Here is a 23,237-nt window from a genome sequence, read left to right as displayed (position 1 = left end):
CCTGGGATAGCGCTGATGAAGCAAGGGCCTGGGAGTCATAAGATCACGGGTTCGAATCGCAGCTCCCCTGCTTCTTTCCGTCTGCCGTGTGGCCTTGGGCAAGTCACTTCCCTTCTCTGGGTCTCAGTTCCCTCATCTGTAAAATGGGGGACTGGGACTGGGAGACTGGGTCCCACCCGTTTGGCTTGGATCTCCCCCCCATCCCCCCCCCAGCGCTTAGCACAGTACCTGTCACAGAGTAAGTGCCGGACAGATATCACAATATTATCAGACAAGGATCTTTGGGGTGGCGGCTTCCAGGACTGAGGCGCGGGGCTGGGACCTCCCTTTTAAAGGCTTCCCACACCCAAGACCGCCCGCTTAGCAAGTAACCCCCCGATTAGACTGATTGTCTCCCCCGATTAGACCGTGAGCCCGTCAGTGGGCCGGGATTGTCTCTATCTGTTGCCGAATTGTTCATTCCAAGCGCTCAGTACAGTGCTCTGCACATAGTAAGCGTTCAATAAACACTATGCCATGAATGAAGTAACCAGAGAAAAGGGAACGGGCCCTGCCTCTGTTTCCCCTCCAGCTCTCCCGGGGCCATGCCAGTGTAGCCCCCCAGGCTAGGGAAGCGGCGTGGCTCAGTGGAAAGAGCCCGGGCCTGGGAGGCAGAGGTCATGGGTTCGAATCCCGGCTCTGCCACTCGTCAGCTGGGTGACCGTGGGCGAGTCACTTCACTTCTCTGGGCCTCGGTGACCTCATCTGTCAAATGGGGATGAAGACCGTGAGCCTCACGTGGGACAACCTGGTGACCCTGGATCTCCCCCAGCGCTTAGTACAGTGCTCGGCACATAGGAAGCGCTTAACAAATACCAACATTATTATCTTATTGCCCCTGAGGCCCTTGGGCACATAGTAAGCCCTTAACAGTGGAAAGAGCCCGGGTTTGGGAGTCAGAGTTCATGGGTTCGAATCCCGGCTCTGCCACTCGGCAGCTGGGTGACCGTGGGCGAGTCACTTCACTTCTCTGGGCCTCGGTGACCTCATCTGTCAAATGGGGATGAAGACCGTGAGCCTCACGTGGGACAACCTGGTGACCCTGGATCTCCCCCAGCGCTTAGTACAGTGCTCGGCACATAGGAAGCGCTTAACAAATACCAACATTATTATCTTATTGCCCCTGAGGCCCTTGGGCACATAGTAAGCCCTTAACAGTGGAAAGAGCCCGGGTTTGGGAGTCAGAGTTCATGGGTTCGAATCCCGGCTCTGCCACTCGGCAGCTGGGTGACCGTGGGCGAGTCACTTCACTTCTCTGGGCCTCAGTTCCCTCATCTGTAAAATGGGGGTGAAGACTGTGAGCCTCACGTGGGACCACCCGATGACCCTGGATCTCACCCAGCGCTTAGAACAGTGCTCTGCACAGAGTAAGCGCTTCACAAATACCAACATTATTATTTTATTTCCCCCGAGGCCCTTGGGCACATAGTAAGCACTTAACAAATATTACTATTATTCCTCTTAATAATTAAAGATTAAAGGAGGCGGGGCTAAGGTGACGGGGGATTAAAAGGGGCGGGACTAAAGTGGACGAGGATTGAAAGGGGGCGGGGCTAAAGTGGATGAGGATTAAAAGGGGGCGGGACTAAAGTGGATGAGGATTAGGAGGGGCGGGGCTAAATAATAATAATAATAATAATAATAATAATAATAATAATGGTATTTGTTAAGCGCTGACTGTGTGCAGAGCACTGTTCTAAGCGCTGGGGGAGATCCAGGGTCCTCGGGTTGTCCCACGTGGGGCTCCCAGTCTTCATCCCCATTTGGCAGATGAGGGAACTGAGGTCCAGAGAAGTGAAGTGACTCGCCCACAGTCCCCCAGCTGCCCAGGGGCGGAGCCGGGATTGGAACCCAGGACCGCTGACTCCAAAGCGCGTGCTCTTTCCACTGAGCCACGCTGCTTCTCTGCTAAAGTGGATGAAGACTAGAAGGGGGCGGGGCTAAAGAGGAGGAGGAGGATTAAGGGGGGGCGGGGCTAAATGGATGAGGTTTAAGAGGGGCGGGGTTAAAGTGGATGTGGATTAAAAGGGGCGGGGCCAAAGCGACTGCGGATAAAGGGGGCGTGGCTATGTTGGGCGTGGACGAAGGGGCGTGACCAAAGGGGGTGGAGACAAAGGGGGCGTGGCTTAGGGGGATGCAAAGGGGGCGTGGTCAATGCAAATGAGGGAGACAGGGCGTGGTTAATGTAAATTAGGGGAAGGGGCGTGGCCAAGGGGCGCGGTCAATGGCGATGAGGCGGGCGGGGCGTGACTCAAGGGGGCGTGGCCCTCGTAAAAGATGAGGGGGCGTGGCTAGAGGTGATGAGACGAAGGGGAGTGGCCAATTTAAACGCGGGGAAGGGGCGCGGCCAAGGGGCGCGGCCAATGGCGGTGTCGGGGCGTGGCCAACCGGCTATGCACATATGGGCGTGGCCGAGGGGCGCAGCCAATGGGCGACGCGCGGAGGGGGCGTGGCCAACGTAAAGACGGGGAGGGGCGTGGCCAACGGCGATGCCGGGGCGTGGCTACATGGGCGTGACCAACGTAAAGAAGGGGAGGGGCGTGGCTAAAGGCAGCGGCTAGAAGGCGCGGTCCACTCGGCCATGCCCAGTGGCGATGCGTGGAGGGGGCGTGGCCAACGTAAAGACGGGGCGTGGCCAAAGGCGGCGCGGGTAAGGGGCGCGCCCGAGGAGCGCGGCCAATGGCGATGCGGGGCGTGGCTACACGGGCGTGGTCGACGTACAGAGGGAGAAGGGGCGTGGCTAAAGGGCCGGGGCCAAGGGACGCAGCCAATGGCGATGCGCGGAGGGGGCGTGGCCAACGTAAAGACGGGGCGGGGCCAATGGCGATGCGGCGTACGGGGCGGGGCCGACGAGGAGGAGGGGGCGTGGCTAAGGGGGCGGGTCGGCGCGGCGGCGACCAATGAGAAGGCGGGGCGGGGCTCGGCCTGCAGCCCTCGCTGCTGCTGCTGCTGCTACCGGTGCGGGCGGTGCGGGGCGGTGCGGGGCGGTGCGGGCATGGCGCTCTCCCGCTTCTCCCGCTTCTGCAGCCGGGACGGCTCCGACCCGCTCTGGGTAAGACCCCCCTTCCTCCTCCCCGTCCACCCTCCGCCGGCCTTTTGCCTGCTCGCCCTCTTTCTCTCCCTTCCCCATCCTCCTAGCTCAGCTCAAAGTCCCGCCCTTACTAATAATAATAATAATGATAATAATAATGATCGAATTTTCTGCCCTTGTGCAGGCTCCTACCCATTTGCAGAGCCTGCTCACTCTCTCTCCCCTCTCTATCCTCCTCGCAGAGTCCCGCCCTTCATCATCATCAGATTTTCAGCCCTTCTGCACGTTCCTACCCTTCTGCAGAGCCCGCTCAGCCTCTTTCTCTCCCTTCTCCATCCTCCTAGCTCAGCTCAAAGTCCCGCCCTTAATAATATTCAGAATAATCTAAATTTTCTGCCCTTCTGCAGGCTCCTACCCATTCGCAGAGCCCGCTCACCCTCTCTTTCTCTCCCCTCTGCGTCCTCCTAGCAAAGTCCCGCCCTTAATAATAATAATTATAATAATAATCTAATTCTCTGCCCTTCTGCAGGCTCCTACTCATTTGCGGAGCCCGCTCACCCTCTCTTTCTCTCCCCTTTCCGTCCTCCTAGCTCAGCTCCAGGTCCCGCCCTTAATATTAATAATGATGATAATAATCGAATTAATTTTCTGCCCCTCTGCAGGCTCCTACCGATTTGCAGAGCCTGCTCGCCCTCTTTCTCTCCCTTCTCCATCCTCCTAGCTCAGCTCAAAATCCCGCCCTTAGTGATAATAATAATCATCATCTAATTAATTTTCTGCCCTTCTGCAGGCTCCTGCCCATTTGCAGAGCCTGCTCACTCTTTCCCCTCTCCATCCTCCTAGCTCAGCCCAAAGTCCCACCTATAGTAGTGATGATAATAATGATAATAATAATAATAAATCTAATTCTCTGCCGCCCTATTGCTTGCTCCTAGTACTTTCCAGAGCCTGATCACCCTCTCTCCCCCCTCTCCATCCTCCTACCTAGGCCCAAATCCCCTCCCGTAACAATAATAGTGATAATAATAATAATAATAATAACGATAGTCTAATCCCCTGCCCCCCTTTTGCCCGCTCCTCGTAATTTCCAGAGCCTGCTCGCCCTCTCCCTTTCCTCCCCAGCCTCCTGCCTGAGCCCCAAGTCCCTCCCATTAATAATAATAATAATAATATTACTCTAATTCTCTGCCGCCCTTCTGCAGGCTCCTGCCGATTTCCAGAGCCTGCTCACCCTCTCTCTTTCTCTCCTCCTCATCCCCCTACCTGAGCCCAAAGTCCCTCCCATAATTATAATAATATTAATATCGGTCTAATTCTCTGCCACCTTTCTGCACGCTCCTAGTAATTTCCAGAGCCTGCTCGCCCTCTTTCTTCTTCCCTCTCCTCTCCATCCTTCTAGCTAAGCCCAAAGTCCCTCCCAAAATAATAATAGTAATAATAACAATAATAATAATAACGATACTGGTCTACTTCTCTGCCGCCCTTCTACAGGGTCCTACCCAGTACCAGAGCCTGCTCGCCCTCCTTCTTTCTCCCCTCCTCTCTCCGTCCTCCTAGCTAAGCCTAAAGTCCCTCCAATAATAATAATAATAATAATGGTCTAATTCTCCACCGCCCTCCTGCCTGCTCCTAGCAATTACCAGAGCCTGCTCACTCTCTTTTTCCCCTTCTCTCCCCTCTCCATCCTCCTACCTTAGCATAAAGTCCCTCCCATAATAACAATAATAATAATAATCTAATTCTCTGCCACCCTTTTGCCTGCTCCTAGTAATTTCCAGAAACTGCGCACCCTCTTTTTCCTCCTTCTCTCTCCCTTTCCTTCTGTCTTTCTCTCCCTTACCCATTCCCCTACCTAAGCCCAAAATCCCACCTATAAGAATTATAATAATAATAATAATAATACTCTAATTCTCTGCCCCCCTTTTGCCTGCTCCTAGTAATTTCCAGAGCCTGCTCACCGTCTTTTTCTCCTTCTCTCTCCCTTTCCTTCTGTCTTTCTCTCCCCTCTCCTTCCTCCTAGCTAAGCCTAAAACCCCTCCCCTCATAATAATACTGGTCTACTTCTCTGCCACACTCTTGCCTACTCCTAGTAATTTCCAGACCATGCTCACCCTCTTTTTCTCCTTCTCTCCCCTCTCCGTCCTCCTACCTTAGCATAAAGTCCCTCTCATAATAATAATAATAATAATAATCTAATTCTCTGCCGCCCTTTTGCCTGCTCCTAGTAATTTCCACAGCCTGCTCACCGTCTTTTTCTCTCCCTCTCTCTCCCCCCCGCTTCATCCTTCTAAGTGTAAAGTTCCTCCCCTAATAATAATAATACTAATAATGGTCTAATCCTATGCCGCCCTCCTGCCTGCTGCTAGTAATTTCCAGCGCCTGCTTGCCCTCTCCCTTTTTCTCCCTCTCCCTTCTGTCTTTTCTCCCCCTCCATCCTCTTACCTAAGCATCAAGTCCCTCCCCTAATAATAATATTAATTGTGGTATTTGTTGAGCGCTTACTTTGTGCCAAGCACTGTTCTAAGCACTGGGGTTGTACAAGATAATCAGATTGGAGACAGTTCCTGTCCCTCCCCCCCCCCCCCCCCCAATGGGCTTCACAATCTTCATCCCCATTTTACAGATGAGGAAACTGAGGCCAGGGAACTGAAGTTCATTCATTCGATAGTATTTATTGAGCGCTGACTACGTGCAGAGCGCTGTACTGAGCGCTTGGAATGGACAGTTGGGCAACAGACAGAGACAATCCCTGCCCAGTGACGGGCTCACAGTCTAAACGGGGGAGACCGACGGCAAAGCGAAACAGAACAAAACAAAAACACGATAACATCATCAAGATAAATAGAATCAAAGGGATGTACGTCTCATTAAGAAAATAAACGGGGTAATAAATAATATATTCAAATGAGCACAGTGCTGAGGGGAGGGGAAGGGAGAAGAGCAGAGGGAAAGGGGGGCTCAGTCTGGGAAGGCCTCTTGGAGGAGGTGAGCTCTCAGTAGGGAGTGACTTGTCCAAGAATTCGACTTGTCTAATTCTGGCTCCACACAGCCGACAAGAAGTGGAGTCGGAATTGGAACCCGTGACCTTCTAAACTCCCAGGCCTGTGATGTAGCGGGGCTCGGTGGCTCAGCCTGGGCTTGGGAGTCAGAGGTCATGGGTTCGATTTCCGGCTCTGCCACTTGTCAACTGTGTGACTGGGGGCAAGTCACTTCACTTCTCTGTGCCTCACTTACCTCATCTGTAAAATGGGGATTAACTGTGAGCCCCACATGGGACAACCTGATTCCCCTGTATCTACCCCAGCGCATAGAACAGTGCTCTGCACATAGTAAGCACTGAAATACCAAAATTATTATTATCTATCCACTACACCGTGCCTTGGACCTCCCAGCCAGCCAGCGGGGTCTGAATTCCTCTGGGTTTGAGGCCTGGGCTCGGCCGATTCGGGGGCTCTTTGTTCTGCAGCGCCTTCTCTGCCACGTGCCCGGGGTCCTCTCCCGAAATTTCCGCTGGGCTGGCACACATCATAATGATAATAATGTCGGTATTTGTTAAGCGCTTACGATGTGCAGAGCACCGTTCTAAGCGCCGGGGTAGATATAGGGTCATCAGGTTGTCCCACGTGAGGCTCACAGTTAATCCCCATTTTACAGATGAGGAAACTGAAGCACAGAGAAGTGAAGTGACTTGCCCGCAGTCCCACAGCAGACAAGTGGCGGAGCCGGGAGTCGAACCCATGACCTCTGACTCCGAAGCCCGGGCCCTTTCCACTGAGCCACGCTGCTTCCCGCATACCCTGGCGAGGACGGATCTTGGGCCTTCCCTGTTTCCCAGGTTTCCTGCCCATACGCCCTCGATCCTCTTACCTGGGTTCTCCTTAGATGTAGCGTCGTGGGCTTGTGTTGGCTAATTTTGGGGAAGGAGCGTGGCCTGATGGATAGAGCGGGGGCCCGGGAGTCGGGAGGACCTGGGTTCTAATCCCGGCTCCGCCACTGGTCCGCTGCGTGACCTTGGGCAAGTGGCTTCACTCCTCTAAACCTCACCTCCCTCATCTGTAAAATGGGGATTTAAGACCGTGAACCCCACGTGGGTCAGGGACAGTGGCCCACCCAATTACCTTTTATCTACCCTAGCGCTTAGTACAGTGCCTGGCCTATAGTAAGCACTTAAAAACCATTATCGTTATTTAGGCCTCAGTAACCTTGCGATGCCCTCGGCAATCGGTGGTATTTACTGAGCGCTTATTGAGTGCAGAGCACTGTTCTAAGCCCTTGGGAGAGTTGGTAGACACGTTCCCTGCCCACAAAAAACTTACCGCCTAGGGGATGCAAACATTCATCCCGTCTGGTAAGCTTATGCCACAGAACCCTGGGCCAGGTAAAATGGTCAGCAGAAAGGACGGGATCATAGCTAGTAGCATCGGTGGAACTGGATTACTGAAGCAGCGGGGCTCAGTGGAAAGAGCCCGGGCTTGAGAGTCAGAGGTCATGGGTGCGAATCCCAGCTCTGCCACTTGTCAGCTGTGGGACTGTGGGCAAGTCGCTTCACTTCTCTGTGCCTCAGTGACCTCATCTGTAAAATGGGGATGAAGACTGGGAGCCCCACGTGGGGCAACCTGATGACCCTGTATCTCCCCCAGCGCTTAGAACAGTGCTCTGCACATAGTAAGTGCTTAACAAATACCAACATTATTCTCCAGGGGTGACTTGCCTTTCTGCTCCCGAACTATGGTGTATGGGTGTTTTTTTAATGACATTGAAATGTTCAGTGGGTTTTCCTGCTTTTTTCCCCTCTCCTTCACTTTCTCCTCTACCTCGAAGTGGTTTTTGGGGGGCATTTCTTAAGCGCTACTACGCGTCAGGCACTGTTGTTAAGTGTTGGGATGGTTACAAGCCAATTGGGTAGAACACAGTCCCTGTCCCACATGGGGCTCACGGTCTCAATCCCCATTTTACAGATGAGGTGACTGAGGCCCAGAGAATGTAGGAACCCCTGCCAGCCTCTCCACAGTGGTGGATACGGCAAAGTGGCGAGGCAGAGTCAGGGAGCCTGATGTGCAGTGAACCCCTTGATCGTCATTACATGAGGAGATATGACTACTCTCCATTCCTTAAATGTCCCCACTGCCCTATTTCTAAAGGGTCAGTGTGATATCTCTAAGGGGGGACACCTCTAGGCAACCACTGAGCCAGAGCTGAAATTGTTGGGGTGATTTTATTCATTCTTTCAATCGTATTTTATTGAGCGTTTACTGTGTGCCGAGCAGCTTGGGAGAGTAGAGTGCAACAATAAACAGACGCATTCCCTGCCCACAAGGAGCTTACAGTCTAGAGGGAGGGAGAGAGACATCAACACAAATAAATGACAGATAGGTACATCAATGCAATCGGGCTGGGAGCGGGGGAAAGAAGGAGCAGGTCAGGGCGACACAGAAGGGAGTTGGAGAAGAGGAAAGGGGACGCTTAGTCTGGGAAGGCTTCTGGGAGGAGATGGACCTCTAATAAGGCTTTGTAGCCGGGGAGAGTCGTCGGTTTTGAGGAGGGAGGGCGTTCCAGGGACAGGAGGTGGGTCAGGGGTTGGCGGTGATTTGTTGTGATCTGTGGTTGATCACAGAGGATGTAGGAAGGATGGAACTGATTTTCAAGTGCTGGCTGAGTCATCGAGCCGCAGAAATTCAGTATCGTCCTCCCTGTAAGAGCAGTAGTGGAATCTGGTGTCTTGAGAAACAGCCTGGCGTAGTGGCTGGAGCGTGGGCCTGCGAGTCAGAAGGTCATGGGTTCTAATGCCGGCTCCATCCTCTGTCTGCTGTGTGACGTTTTACTTCCCCGTGCCTCAGTTACCTCGCCTGTAAAGTGGGGATTGAGACTGTGAGCTCCACGTGGGACAGGGACTGTGTCCAATCCGATTTGCTTGTATCCACCCCAGCGCTTAGTACAATGCCTGGTACGTAGTCAGCACTTAACAAAACCCATCATTATTATTATTGTTGTTGAGATTGGTGTGTTTTGTCAACCCCGAAGACCAGTTTGTGTTGGAATCTCAGATTAGTAATGAATTTTCTACTAATGCGTCTGTTTTGGCCATGTTAACGCGATTCCCTTATTTGACCCAAAGTACCAGCTCTAATGCTTAAGCCATCTCGATTACAGTATAAACATAATGACTGCATTTGTTCCCAAGTGGTTCTCTATATGGAGGTTTTCAGGATGATCTTTTCTTCAGAAATTGCAAAAAAATCCTTCCCCTGCTAGTGATGGTATCCAGGCCTACTCCTTCATTAGTCTGACCTTTTTTTGCCCCCTTCTTGAGCTCTCAAATGCTGTCCGAAAGATTAAAGAAAGTAATAGTATTTATTAAGTGTGCAATTTATGGTGTGCAAAGCATTACTAAGCCCTGGAAAGGTGTACACGGGTGAAAATTGTAGGGTCCCTGTCCTTCAAGGGATGTTCAGTCTAAGAATAAAGGGGCTTAAAGGGGCCTGGGGACGTACTCAAATAGTTATGCCAATCTCAATATTTACATGTCTCACAGGGACTTCAGTAATTCTGTTGACTCCTGACTGGGAGTACAACAGTGTAAAAGTTCTCATATTTTCAGTTGAGCAGGATTTGAGATTTATTCCAGTGAGCTGAAAATAAAGGAGATGTTACAGGTTGAGAGTTTTAAGGCTGGGAGGGATTTAGCAGCAGCTAAGACAGATTGATTTGTAATGGAAGGAAACAATATATGTGCAAATTGAAGCAGTTACTGTACTAATCTGCCTACCTTTTCGAGAGAGGATGAGGTGGTGTTTTTTTTCTTGTGATTGATGTTGCCTGTTCTTTGGAAAGCCTTTACTCGCCTGAAAAGTGGGAATCCCTTCTCAAGCTGCCCCCCTCCCGCCCCTTTCCAGAATTTTTGAGAGAGCGGAAGACGGTGAATATGCTTTGGCAAATAAAATACTTTATCATTTGTCTTTTAAAAACCCAGTAATTGTAAGCAGCGATGCCTTTTTGGAAGCGCTGGTGGGGAAAGACAGCCCCGAGCTTTACCGATTTTTCAGAGCAACAGGCTGCCTCGACAAGAGTTCCCATTGTGCCTTCTAGTTGGGTTGTGGTTGCCATGATTTCTTGAGTCTTTATATGGCTTCTTTTTTCTGCCCCGGAGCAATAGGAAAAATAAAATGAGTGATTGCAAAAACACTCCAAATTCCTGGATTTTGTCTTGTTGGGGATAGATGGATGTTAGATCCTGTGGTTCTCCTAAAGGTATGCGTTTGTGGCTGTGCCTAGATTTATCTTGGGGAAAATCCCACTCACTGAAGCCCGGGGGCTTTCTTCCATGAGGGACAAGGGCTTGGAGCATATCTTAGCAGGGATTTGGGTAACACCCACGGACCCTGACGATTTCAGACTTGACTGCGCCTGGATCCCTTCCAAGGAGAAAGAACCACCGGAAACTCATTTGCGACTAGAACGACTTAAGCTGCAAGTTGGCCTTGGTATCCTCCTCCCCAACAAAGGGGTCTCGTGGCCCAAACTCTCCTCTCTTCCTTTTCCCTGGCTTTGTGTCCTCTCGCTCCTTAGCACGTTTTTCGGGTATGGGAAATCTGGGTCACTGATAGTGGGCGGGCAAGAAGGAGGATGTAGCAATCTGAAGGAGAACGATAATGAACCTGAAAATTGCCTAAGGACAAACTGCCCAGCGCAGGAAGGTGTAATAATAATCATAATCATGGTATTTATTAAGCACTTACTATGTGCCAAGTACTCTTCTAAGCGCTGGGGTAGACACGAGGTTATCAGGTTGTCCCACGTGGGGCTCACAGTCTTCATCCCCATTTACAGATGAGGTAACTGAGGCACAGAGACGTGAAGTGACTTGCCCCAGGTCACAGAGCAGACAAGTGGCGGAGCCGGGATTAGAACCCATGTCCTCTGATTCCTAAGCCTGGGCTCTTTCCACTAAGCCGTGTAAACAAGTTCCCTGCAGATAATGTACAGATATTCATTTGGTTGTCTTGATTCCTTCACATACTTGGTACCTGTGGCGTATGAATCCTACTATAACTTGGGCACTTTTACTTTTCCACGCCTCATCTCTAGCTACTACCGAAGGACACAATTAGCTCCCGTTGTGGGCTGTTAGCTCATCTCCAGATTTCCACTTTATTTTAGCTCCATCTTCCCCCTTCTTTTTTGTTTTCAGTCACTTACCTTGGACTGCGCTCCTCCCACCTCTTTCCCGACACCCCCAAACCCTTTTCCAGATAGTGAAACTGATCGTCTTCTTCCCCGATCATCAACTTCAGCAGTTCACTTTCCAATGGCTCCTTCCCCACTGCTTTCAAACATGATCATGCCTCCCCTATTCTAACAAAACCCTCTCCCTTGATCCCACGGTCCCCTCCAGTTATAACCCCTTCTCTCTCCTGCCATTCCTCTCCAAACTCCTTGAGCGAGTTGTCTCTACCCACCGCGTCCATTTCCTCTCCTCCAATTCTCTCCTTGACCCCGTCCGATCTTGTTTCCTCCCCCATCACTCCACCAGTACTGCCCTCTCAAAGATTACCAATAACCTTCTTCTTGCCCAGTCCAGTGGTCTCTATTCCATGCCAATCCTCCTCAACCTCTCAGCCGCCTTTGACGCCGTGGACCACCTCTTGGAAACATCTGTACTTGATTTCACTGACGCTGTCCGCTTCTGGTTCTTCTCCTACCTGGCCACACTCCTTTTCAGTCTTTTTTTTGCAGGTTCCTCAGCTGCCTCCGACTCTTTAACTGTGGGAGCCCCTCAGAGGTTCAGGTCTGGTCCCCTTCTCTTCCCCATCTACACCCACTCCCTTGGAAGACTCATCCACTCCCACGACTTCAGATTCCCTCTATTTGTCCATCCCTAACCTATCTCCTTCTCTGCAGTCTCACATTTCCTCCTTCCTTCAGGATACAGCTCTACCTGGATGACCGGCTAACACCTCCAACTGAACATATCCCAAACAGAACTCCTCAATTTCTCATCCAGATCCGTCCCGTCTTTCCCCTTGCTGTAGACAACACCCCTATCCTCCCTGTCTCACGAGTCTGTAACCTTGAAATTATCCTCAACTCGGGTCTCTCATTCCACCCACCCATTCAATTTGCCATCAAGTCCTGTTTGTTCTACCTTCATAACATTGCTAAAATGCATCCTTTCCTCTCCATTCAAACTGCTACTGTGCCCTTCTAGACCGCCTTTAATGTTGCATCAGCCTTCTCACTGACTTCTCTGCCTCCTGTCTGCCCAGTCTATACTTCACTGTGTTGCCCAGATCACTTTTCTGAAAAACTGTTCAGTCCATATCTCCTTACTCTTCAGAAACCCCTTCTGATGCCCCTTCGCATCAGCATCCAACAGGAACTCTTTAGGTTCCCGTTTAAAACGCTCAACCAGTATGCCTCGTCCTACCTTTCCTCACTGATCTCCTACTGCAACGCAGCCAGCACACTTCACTTCTTGAGCCCGACCTACTCTCTGTACCTCGATTTCTTCCATCTCGGCCTCTACTCCTTACCTCCGTCCTCCCTCTGCCCTGGAAGTCTCTCCCCCTTCCTAGATGACAGACCACCAGTCTCCCCACCTTAGTAGAATCACATCTCCTCCAAGAGGCTGCCTCCAATAAGCGCGCATTTCCCCTACGCCCTCACCCTCCTGTATCGCCTGTGTACTTGGAAACGGTTATCTTTTAAGTACTTAATATTCACCCCACCCTCAGCCCCGCGGCACTTATGTACATATGAGTAATTCATTTCAATGTCTGTGTCTCCCTCTTGGCTAAAAACCTGTGGGCAAGGGAACGTGCCTACCAACTTTGTAATGTCCTCTCCCGAGCGCTTAGTACAGTACCCTGCACACGGAAAGTACTCAATAAATTCCACTGCTTGATTGATGACGGTGGCTAGATTAAATGGACATTACTTGGGTGGTTTCACTAGGATAACTAACTCTCCTTGCTCTCTCCTCACTGTGTATCCTTCTTATCTGTCTTGACTGCCTCAGTATATCTTTGCCAAGAGATGACCTCTGAAGCCTAATGCTGAAGAGATGGTAATTACTGCTGACCAGCTGTGCTTCGCAAAATGAGGAAGTAAGCTAATTCTCCACGGAGCAAGAAACTCAAATAGCAGGGTCCTAAGGTAGGCATTAGATATTTTTAGACCGCCAGGACAATCTCAGGGATGAGGTTTTTTTTTTTTTTAAATGGTATTTGTTAAGGACTAAATACGAGGCAGGCACTATACAGACTAATCAGGTTGGACCCGATCCGTGTCCCGCGTGGGACTCAGTCTTAATCCACGTTTTACAGATGTGGAAACTGAGGCAGAGAGATGTCCAGTGACTTGCCCAAGGTCACACAGCAGACAAGTGGCAGAGCTGGGATTAGAACCCAGGTCCTCCTGACTCCCAGGCCCTTGCTCTTTCCACTAGGCCGTGCCTGAAGATCATCCCTTGGAGCTCGTTTAAGAGTAAAAGAGACATGTACCCCATTGTAGAGGCATGGGTGAAGATTTTCTTGGAAGTGCAGGATTGGAAAAGGTGACTTGTAAATGTCCCTTTTAGCCTCCAAAAGTTATCTTCCAGATTCAACCCTTCCTGTCAGATATCCAGTTTGACCGGGGCGTAATAGCTAATTAAACTCCAGGTAATAAAAACTTGCCTAAAGCACTTTCTGATGTACGTGTATATATAGAACACTGAAAAATGGGTTGATAATAAGGACTTGAGAGGGAAACTTCTGTGGCCTGTAGGAGGGGATGAGGCAGCATTGTTCACGGAAGCTTTCCCTTTTCTACGCACTGTGGTATCTGTTAAGTGCTTACTGTGTGCCAGGCACTGTACTGAGCACTGGGGTGGGTACAAGCAGATTGGGTTGGACACAGTCCCTCTCCCATGTGTGGGCTCACAGTCTCAATCCCCGTTTTAAAGATGCGGTAGCGTGTTTTTACCCAGGTCATTGGAAGACCTCATTGAATTTGCTGTTACGGGATGCTTGCGTAGTTGCTAATTAGACATAATGGGAGAGTAAATTCAGTTAGTCGAAGATGGTATTCGAAACAGCATTTCCTAAATTGGTGACGCTGCTTTCTCCTTCCTGACTGTGGGGAGTTGGGGGTGCTCTGTTGGTTTTTCAACTTGCCTGCTGTTCCGTTTCACTCTGCCACTTGTCAGCTGTGTGATCTTGGGCAAGTCACTTGACTTCTCTGTGCCTCAGTTACATCATCTGTAAAATGGGGATTACAACTGTGAGTCCCATGTGGGACAGGGACGGTGTCCAAACTGACTAGGTAGTATCTACTCCAGCGCTTAGTACAGTGCCTGGCACGGAGTAAGCACTTGAATTCCATTAAAAAAAAACAAAACAAAAAATAACTCTCACCTTTCAGGTGGGTGTGTCGGCCCACTCTGTGACAACCTCTTAGGCCTTTCCACTAATCTGCTTATTTATCTCGCCCTTGAAAGAGTCCAGGCTATTAATGGATCCTGAGAAGCTCATGGGATTCGGGTTTTTCTGTATGGTGAGGTGAACTTCTGCCTCCAAAGTCATGGGTTGATAAGTAACCCACAACCCAGGTTTTGGTAAACCTTCGAACTTTAGATACTGCCTTCTCTTTTGGGGTTCTCTCCCCCATTTTGGTGGCTTTTTGTTGTCTCCTGTTCTTTAAAATGATTGTATGACTAAATGAGTTGCCCATTATAATAAAAGTCTGCACCATCTCGAGCCTCATACACAAGAACTCTCTTCCATTCGAATTAGGTCTGTTTTGTGTGTGGACTCTCTTACCTGCTTGGCTGTGGTGTGCAGAGCTTAAAATGAAGTCTTCAAATTCAGAAATGGTAATTGCATACCAAATGTGTAAAACTATCACATTAAAGGAAAATCCCATAGCATATCACCCCTCACTTGTAACTGGCTCTTTCCGCTCACGCGTAAACAGTAGCAATATACAAAACAGTCTGTTTCTTGGGTGTCAGAGCTAGCCTGGAAGTTACCACAGTGTTTTGGGCGTGCTGACCTCTCTTTGCAGTTGGGGAAGGGAGGGGGAGAGAGAGAGAGCGGGGAAAAATTTCACCCAGTTGAGTCAGCTGTGCTGCCTGAGAATCTCTACCCAGCAGGTTTACGTTGGCTTTTATTCTCATTTGCCATACCTTGCACATTTCACCAGAGGGTTTGGTTCTGCTCAGCTATTTCTGTTGGTGCGGTTGTTGAATTCGAAGCATTTCCCCTCTTCCATGTAACTTAAGTGAAAAACCCTTACAGTTTAAACAAAGAACCTGATGTGTGTGTCTAATCGTTTTCTGAAAAAAGTGCGGAGCAGGAATACGGTATAAGTGAAAATAATCAGTCGAAGGAAGGAGAAGCTCCAGCCTTTTGATAAGGTCCCTTCCCCGAGATCATTAGTAAAATCGTCTCATGATAAAAGGAAAAACCAAGTCATAGATTCAGATTTGTTGGAGGAACGGAGTTGTACTTTAATGAGGGTGAGTAATCCCCCAATTTTAGAGACTCTCCCCTAGTTCCTTTCAGCACCAAAGGAGGAGGCTATTGCAGTTAGAACAAGCCATTACCTGCCTCTCGTTTCAACCAGACTTAGGCCTTTCTCTAGCATTCAAAATTGGGAATGGTTTTGAGGCTCTGTACCCTCAGCTCCCCAGGATAATAGTTCTATAGAAATGATTCAAGCCGGATGTAGCAGACAAGTTTTTTTTTTATGGTTTTTGTTAAACGCTTACTACGTCCCAGGCACCATTCTAAGTGCTGGGGTAGATACAAGGTAATCAAGTTGGACACAGTCCCTGTCCCACATGGGGCTCACAGTCTTAATCCCCATTTTACAGATGAGGTAACTGAGGCACGGAGAAAGTGATGTGCTCAAGGTCACAGAGCAGGCAAACGGTGGAGCCGGGATTAAAACCCACATCCTTCTGACTCCTAGGTCCGTGCTCTATCCACGAGGCTACGCTGCTTCTCGGTTTGACATTAGAGGGCTCCTCGTGGGGTTTGCCCCACTTGTGACCCGAAAAAGAGCCAGGAGGCAGAAGAGGAGAGAGGAAAAGTGGAATGAAATAAGCAGCGTGGCCAAAGGGATAGAGCACGGGGCTGGGAGTCAAAACGACCTGGGCTCTAATCCCGGCTCCGCCACTTGTCTGCTCTGTGACCTTGGGCATATCACTTCACCTCTCTTTTCCTCGGTTACCTCATCTGTAAAATGGGGATTGACCGTGAGCCCCATGTGGGATAGGGACTGTGTCCAGCTGATTATCTTGTATCTACCCCAGCGCTTAGAACGGTAGCTGACGCATAGTAAGTGCTAAACAAATACTATAAAATAAAAGAAATTGAAAAGGGAGGGCAGTGGATGAGCGACCCAGAAATTGTCACATGCCAGTCTTTGGGACCCGAGTAGCTCTCCCTGCGAGCCCAAGGTCCCAGTGACACAGTTTATCATACAACCCGGGCTTTGTAGTCCCCTCACAAGGCACTGACTGCCTTCTGAATTCTACAGTTGCAATTTAAGTACCTCAGGGTCCGTGCAACTTGATTAATTAGACACTTGGGGATGAAAAGTACAGAACACCGAGCAGTCGAGGTTCCCACCCTTGAAGAGTTTTCGGTCTAGTTTAGGCGAGATGGGCAACACTAGGGTAAAATAGATTTTTTTTAATTCTAAAGCTGTATCTGGACACACTATGTAGTTTGGGGTTATACAGTATAGAAACACATCATGTGGAGATAAGGAAAATGCATTAATTGGAATGGTTTCTGTTTTGATCTAGCATCTTCCAGCTTGTCAGGGGCATTTTCCCAGACTTTGCACAGATTAATATTGATAATAGTAATAATAGTATTAAGGGCTTACTATGTGCCAAATACTGTTCTAAGCAGTGGGGTAGATACAGGGTAATCAGGTTGGACCTAGTCCCTGCCCAACGTGAGGCTCTCAGTCTTAATCCTCATTTTACAGATGAGGTAACTGAGGCACAGAAAAGTGAAGTGACTTGCCCAAAGTCGCACAGCAGACAAGTGACGGAGGTCCTCTTAGAGTCAGTCCAGGAGGAGGGATGTACTTGCACAGTAGTATACACTTCGCTCCCCTAACCCCACCCTATTTTCTGTATCTTGATTTTATCTCTCTCTCCACTGAGTCTTTATATCATCCCTGAAGCCTCCTCTCATTCCTGTGTGACAGACCACCTCCCTCCCCATCTTCAAAGCCCTACTAAAACCATATCTCCTCCAAGAAGCCTCCCTGATGAACCTCCCATCTCCCCCCACCCCATTCACCCTTCGCCATGTATGCACTTAGGTCTTTACCTCCTATTAATAATAATAACAACAATAATAGTTATATTTGTTCAGTGCTTACTATGTGCCAGGCACTGATCTAAGCACTGGGGTAGATACAAGGTCATCAGGTTGGACTCAATCCCTGTCCCATGAGTCCCATGTGGGGCTCACAGTCTTAATCCTCATTTTACAGATGAGGGAACTGAGGCCCGGAAAAGTGAAGTGATTGCCCAAGGTCATACGGCAGACAAGTGGCGGAGCCAGGATCAGAATCCAGATCCTTCTGACTCCCGGGCCCGGGCTCTATCCACTAGGCCACGCTGCTTTGATACTCCACCCCCACAGTGCTCACGTCCACATCCTTGTACACTGGGCTTTCTCTACCTGTAATTTGTTTTAAGGCCTGCCTTCCCAGCTGGATCATAAGCTCCTTGAGGGCTGGGATTGTGCTTACCAATTTGATTATTTTTTACACTCCCAAGCACTTAACCCAGTGCTCCGCACCCAGCGAGAGTCAATAAATACCACTGATTGGTTGATCTTTCTGAACATTGCCCCAAGCATTTTCAGACTCCATTCCATTAGCAAAAGTCAGCATTGGTCAATACCGTCGGGTGCTTTAAGGTACATGCCTCTTCCTCTTCCTCAGCTATTTCACAAGACTTCATCTAGACCCTGGAATTGAAAGTTCCTCTCTTCCTCAGATGGGTTTGGAAAGAGGAGTTAGACATGGCTCACTCTTGCCCCGGCTTTGCTCGTGACTGGCCATGTGCTCGTCTTAACTGGGACAAATCACTTAATCCGCCTGTCCCTTAACGTATTCTGTAAAATGGGGGTATTAGTCTGTGGACGGAGGCAGCTCTCTTGAAGGATTTGCCGAATAATCTCAGGTGTTATGGATGTTATTAACTCCATTTCATGCACTCCACTGAAACCGGGAAATGCGCCTGACGGCATCGGAGACCGTCCACCGAATCACATGACACGTGTAATTCGGCATAATTTATTCAGAAAATCAAGGCAGCGGTAAGCTGCTACATTTTGAGTTCCTGAATATTTCCATCATGTCGCCAAAAGGTCAGCCTAAATCGAATGGATTTATGATTGCAGAAGCTATTCTTTTGAAAGGGTTGTGGTGACTGTGAGTGTGAGGTTTCCAAAAGAGGAGGATTTAGTATCCCCTTGGATCCTTGCGTTGGCAAAAATGAGTTACTTGTTCTGGATACGCAATCAAGGGATGAATTGTTGAACCTAGAAGGAGCAGGAAGTTCACCGGTGCAGGTTGCTACAATCAGGTTTTCCGGCATGTGTAACATTTGCAAAAGGTAATGTTAGTTTTGTAAAATAGCTTGACTGTTACAACAGAACTCCAAATGAAAATGGTCAAGACGTTTTTGGATCCTGGTAGCGTTCATGTTGGTTTCCTTTTTGGATTTTTTAAACTGTGAAAGCTGGGAATGTACCTCTAGCGAAGCAGTGTGGCTTAGTGGAAAGAGCGGGGGCCTGGGAGTCAGAGGACCTGGGTTCTAGTCCCGGCTCTGCCACTTATCTGTTGTGTGACCTTGGCAAAGTCACTTGGACTTCTCTGTGCCGCAGTTACCTCAACTATAAAATGGGGATTCAATTCACCTCCCTCTCGTTTAGCCTGCGAGCCCCAATCCAGCGCTTAGTACAGTGCCTGGCAAATAGTAAGCGCTTAACAAATACCATAATTATTATTATAATTATTATCTGGGATAAGTACTCTAGCCAACCTGATTATCTTGTATCTACCCCAGAATTTAGTACAGTGCCAGGTACATGGCAAATGCAGAGGTTCCATTAAAAAAAAAAAAAATCCATATAACCCTATTTTAATGTGATTGAACTCCCTTTCCTCCAGTAAAAGGACGCATGTACTTTGCATCCATATTTACTGTACAAGTGAGCAAGATTCCCTGCATTCCTGTTCCTTGGGAGCAGCCATGCTTAGTGGAAAGAGCACATGCCTAGAAGTCAGAGGACCTGGGTTCTAATTCCAGCTCCACCACTTGCTTGCTGCGTGACCTTGGGCAAGTCACTTAATGTCTCTACCTCAGTTTCTTCATCTGCAAAATGGAGATTCAATACCCAATCTCTCTCCTAATTAGACTGTGAGCTCCCTGTGGGACAGGGAGTGGGTCCAACCTGATTAACTTGTACCCACCCCAGCACTTAGAGCAGTGCTCGATGCGTAATAAGTGCTTAACAAATATCATATTATTACTCCTCCTCCCTACAGCTCCTTCACCCTTTATTGTCAGGGTGGGAGAAGTTGTTTCCGGTCTTTGAGTCTTGAATTAAGTCTCCCCATTTGTCTGTTGGTAGCCCTAGACAGAATCCTGCTATTTAGACATAATTTGATATTTAATAACTTGATTGTAAACTTATAGAGAGTAGAGACTGTGATGCTTCCCCGATTAGTATTATTTTGATGAAGAGAATATACGTCTCCTCAGTTCACTATTCTGCAGCAACTAGAAAAACAACAACCCAGAAATGCCAGGGATTCCCTTGTTGATTTCGTAACTTTTTGTTGCTGCTGCGATGGTGATGCAGCATTTTTATCAAGCGTTATTGTTTGGCCTTTCCTATTCCCTGGAAAAATGAATGAGATTGGATGATTTGTGGCACTGGGGCTGAGGGCCTCTGTTGAAGTGGGTCAGCCTTCCCCTCAATCTCTGTCCTCTCTCACTCCGCTCTCTATCTTTCATCTTTCGGTTGGGTTGTTCCTTATCATCGTGTGCTCGGTTTCCCTCGGGAATTCGGGCGGTGTGTGGGTGTTGAGGTTTTGTTGGTTTAATTGCTGTTGTTTTTCATTCAGTTGAAAAACATGGGAGGCTTTTCTGCCTTAAACGAAAAATATTTCTTGTTTTCGTGTGGCATCACTCAGGGCGAGTCTTCACACTTTTCGGCTTTTGTATTTTCTTAAGTGGAAGCTGCTTGTGGGTGGGGAATATGCCACTTCTTTTGTAATATTTATTTAGTGAGTCTCATGAGCTGCACTAAGTGGGCCCTCAGTCAATGCTATTACGACCATCCTTTGTCATCCTCCGCGTCTCACAAGCCCTTGACCTTGATTTGCCCACGTGGAATAATGGAAAAAGCATGGGACTGGGAGGCAGAGGACTTGGCTTTCTCATCCCTGCTTCACCACTCACTTTCTGGCTGACTTTGGGCAAGTCACTTAACTTCTCTGTGCCTCAGTTCCCTCATCTGTAAAATGGGGATTCAAACCTTTTCTCCCTCCTACTTAGATTGTGAGCCCTCTTTGGGACCTGATTATCTTGATTCTCCCCCAGTGCTGAGTACAGTGCTTGGCACAGAGTAAGTTCTTAAATACCAATCCAGTGGTATCGATTGAGATCTTACTATTTGCAGAGCACTGTTCTAAGCTCTTGGGAGTGTACGGTACAACAGAATTAGCAGACACGTTCCCACCATAATTATCATTATTTATTATCCTCGACTCATCTCTCGTTCAACTAACACTTTCAATCTGTCAGCGAATCCTATCGGTTCTACTTGCACAACACCGCTAAAAAAATCCGCCCTTTCCTCCCTATCCAAACGGCCACCGTGTTGAGCCAAGCACTTAGCCCAGCCCACCTTGATTTACTGCATCATCTTCCTTGCTTAACTCCCTGCCTCCTGTCTCTCCCCACTGCACTGGGCACTTCACTCCGCTGCCCGTATCAATTTTCTCCAAAACCGTTCCGTCCATGTTTTCCCCACTCCTCAGGAATCTCGGTGGTTGCCCGTCCACCTCCGCGTCAACCAGAAGCTCCTTGCCGTTGGCTTTAAAGCATTCAGTGACCTTGCCCCCTCCTGTGAAAACTCACCGATTTACTTCTACAAACCAGCAGGCTTACTTTGCTTCCAACATCAGCCTATTCACCGTACCTCGATCTTGTCTATCTCGTTGCTCACCCCTTGCCCTCGTCCCTCCTCTGGCCTGGAACTACCCCCCGCCCCGCCAGTGACCTGCAGAAGATCACTCTCCCCACCTTCAGAGCCTTATTAAAATCGCATCTCTTCCAAAAGGCCTTCCCTGACAAAGCCCTTATTTCCCCCGCTCCCACTCCCTTCCGTGCCACCCTGGCACTTGGATTTGTACCCGTTATTCGCTCCCCCCTCAGCCCCTCGGCACCTATGTACATATCCATCATTTATTTTAATGTCTGTCTTCCCCTCTAGACATTAAGCTCCTAGTGCGCAGGGAACTCTCTGCCAACTCTGTTATATTGTAGTCTCCCAAGTGCTTAGTACAGTGCTCTGCACACAAGTGCTCAATAAATATGATTAATTAGTACTATTATTGGCTTTTTTTAGTCAAGGTGCCATGACGACTGGGGGAGTGAGGGCTGGAATGCTTCATCTGAACTCACAACCACCTGACTGTGTAAGAGTGGTTATATCTCCTTGAGTCAATATCCACCTCTCCCACGCCCGTCCCCTGCCCCTCTTCCCCCGTGTTTTTCCTCCAGTTGCCAAGTTTGGAGTTTTCTTTAACGTTTGGTTTACTCCAGTGCCCTTAAGCTAGTTCCTTTTGATTTCTCAGCATTCCCAACTCCCAGCAACACGCCTCAATAAAGCAACCCTCCCCTTGGGCCCAGAAGCAATGGGGCAGGCAGAAACCGAGCTTAAGGGGGGCAAGGAGGAATTCTTCCGAAGGGCAAGGCTGGCATTCACTCGTTTGAATGAAATGCAAACCGGAATTGCAATATGTGTTGGATCGGAGGTTTCCATGGTGGTAATGGAATAGCTTTTTATAGTAAATCTAAGCTCTTCTATAGTTAGCGTCTACTTAGAGGGGTAGGGTGGTGCAGGAGCTCCCTCTTTTAACTCAGGGAAGTTCAACACGATTTAAAAACAAACAAAACAAAAAACCCCACTTTTTAATTTTTCACGCTTATTATGTGCCAAGTACTGTTTGAAGTGCTGGGGAAGATAAAAGCCGATGAGGTTGGACAGAGTCCATGTCCCACATGGGGCTCTCCGTCCTAATCTCCATTTTGCAGATGAGGTAACTGAGGTGCGGAGAAGCGAAGTGACTTGCCCAAGATCACCCAGCAAGCGGTGCCGGAATTAGAACTCAGGTCCTCCTGACCCTCAGGGCCCACCCTCTATCCACTAGACCACTCTGCTTCACCTTCACCGCTTCGTACTTTACCTGTAATATCCCTGCAAGACTCTTCTCAGAGGAGCAACCCATTCTGAAGCTCAGGAGCCCCGTGAGAGTTTGGTGGAGACCCTGGTTGGCTCCCTGAGGGTGGGTGGCAGGAAAACCCTTCCTTCTGCCATGCAGAGGCCTTCCCAGGTGCCCGTAGATAAAGCTTCCAGCAGCTTCAGGTGGTGGAACGGGCCTTGCCCTGTTCGAAATATTCAGACGTTTTATTTTTAGACCCTGTGAGTCAGAAGCAAAGGCCCCCCTCACCAGATCCGAGACATTGTTGAGCTTTTGGGGATCAGGGGAAGAGAAGGGAAGGTAGAGAGGCAAGCTAACCCTGCGCACTCCCCTTCCCTGGGGCCGACGCAGTTTAGATCTGCTCCTGCCTCGACTAGTTCCGTTTCATTTCTCTCTTTCATTTTGGCTCTGGCAGCAGGGAAACACGAGCCGCCTCTCTTCTAAATGGGATCGGTGACCGGCTCGCAGTGGGTCCGACCTCCTTCCTATATCTCGGCTGGCTCCCTGCCTGCAGTGCAGTAACCTCTCCAGGAAGGAAGCGGGGTTGGCTGCTTTAAAAATTTTTTTTTTGTATTAGAAAATGAAGGTTGAGCAGTAGGTCAGATCCTCAGATTTTTTTTCCTCTCTGCTTTCCTCGGGTACTTGCAGGTCACCCCAC

At 49.2% G+C, this 23,237-nt stretch overlaps 1 protein-coding gene across 2 annotated transcripts in view; it reads left to right on the top strand.

Moving 5' to 3' along the window:
• The first annotated feature begins 2,996 nt into the window (after window positions 1-2,996).
• The window catches only part of ABCC1 (ATP binding cassette subfamily C member 1), a 115,984-nt gene continuing 95,743 nt past the window's right edge, over window positions 2,997-23,237 (top strand). For both annotated transcript variants that reach the window (XM_029054615.2, XM_029054610.2), the window contains exon 1: window positions 2,997-3,091. In XM_029054615.2, coding sequence (XP_028910448.1) covers window positions 3,035-3,091 — 57 coding nt within the window. In that variant the 5' untranslated portion in view covers window positions 2,997-3,034. The remainder of the gene's footprint in view (window positions 3,092-23,237) is intronic.

This window comes from Ornithorhynchus anatinus, chromosome 2 (genome assembly GCF_004115215.2).
Source record: "Ornithorhynchus anatinus isolate Pmale09 chromosome 2, mOrnAna1.pri.v4, whole genome shotgun sequence".
NCBI classification, from domain to species: domain Eukaryota; kingdom Metazoa; phylum Chordata; class Mammalia; order Monotremata; family Ornithorhynchidae; genus Ornithorhynchus; species Ornithorhynchus anatinus.
This window is presented reverse-complemented; position numbering and strand designations above follow the sequence as displayed.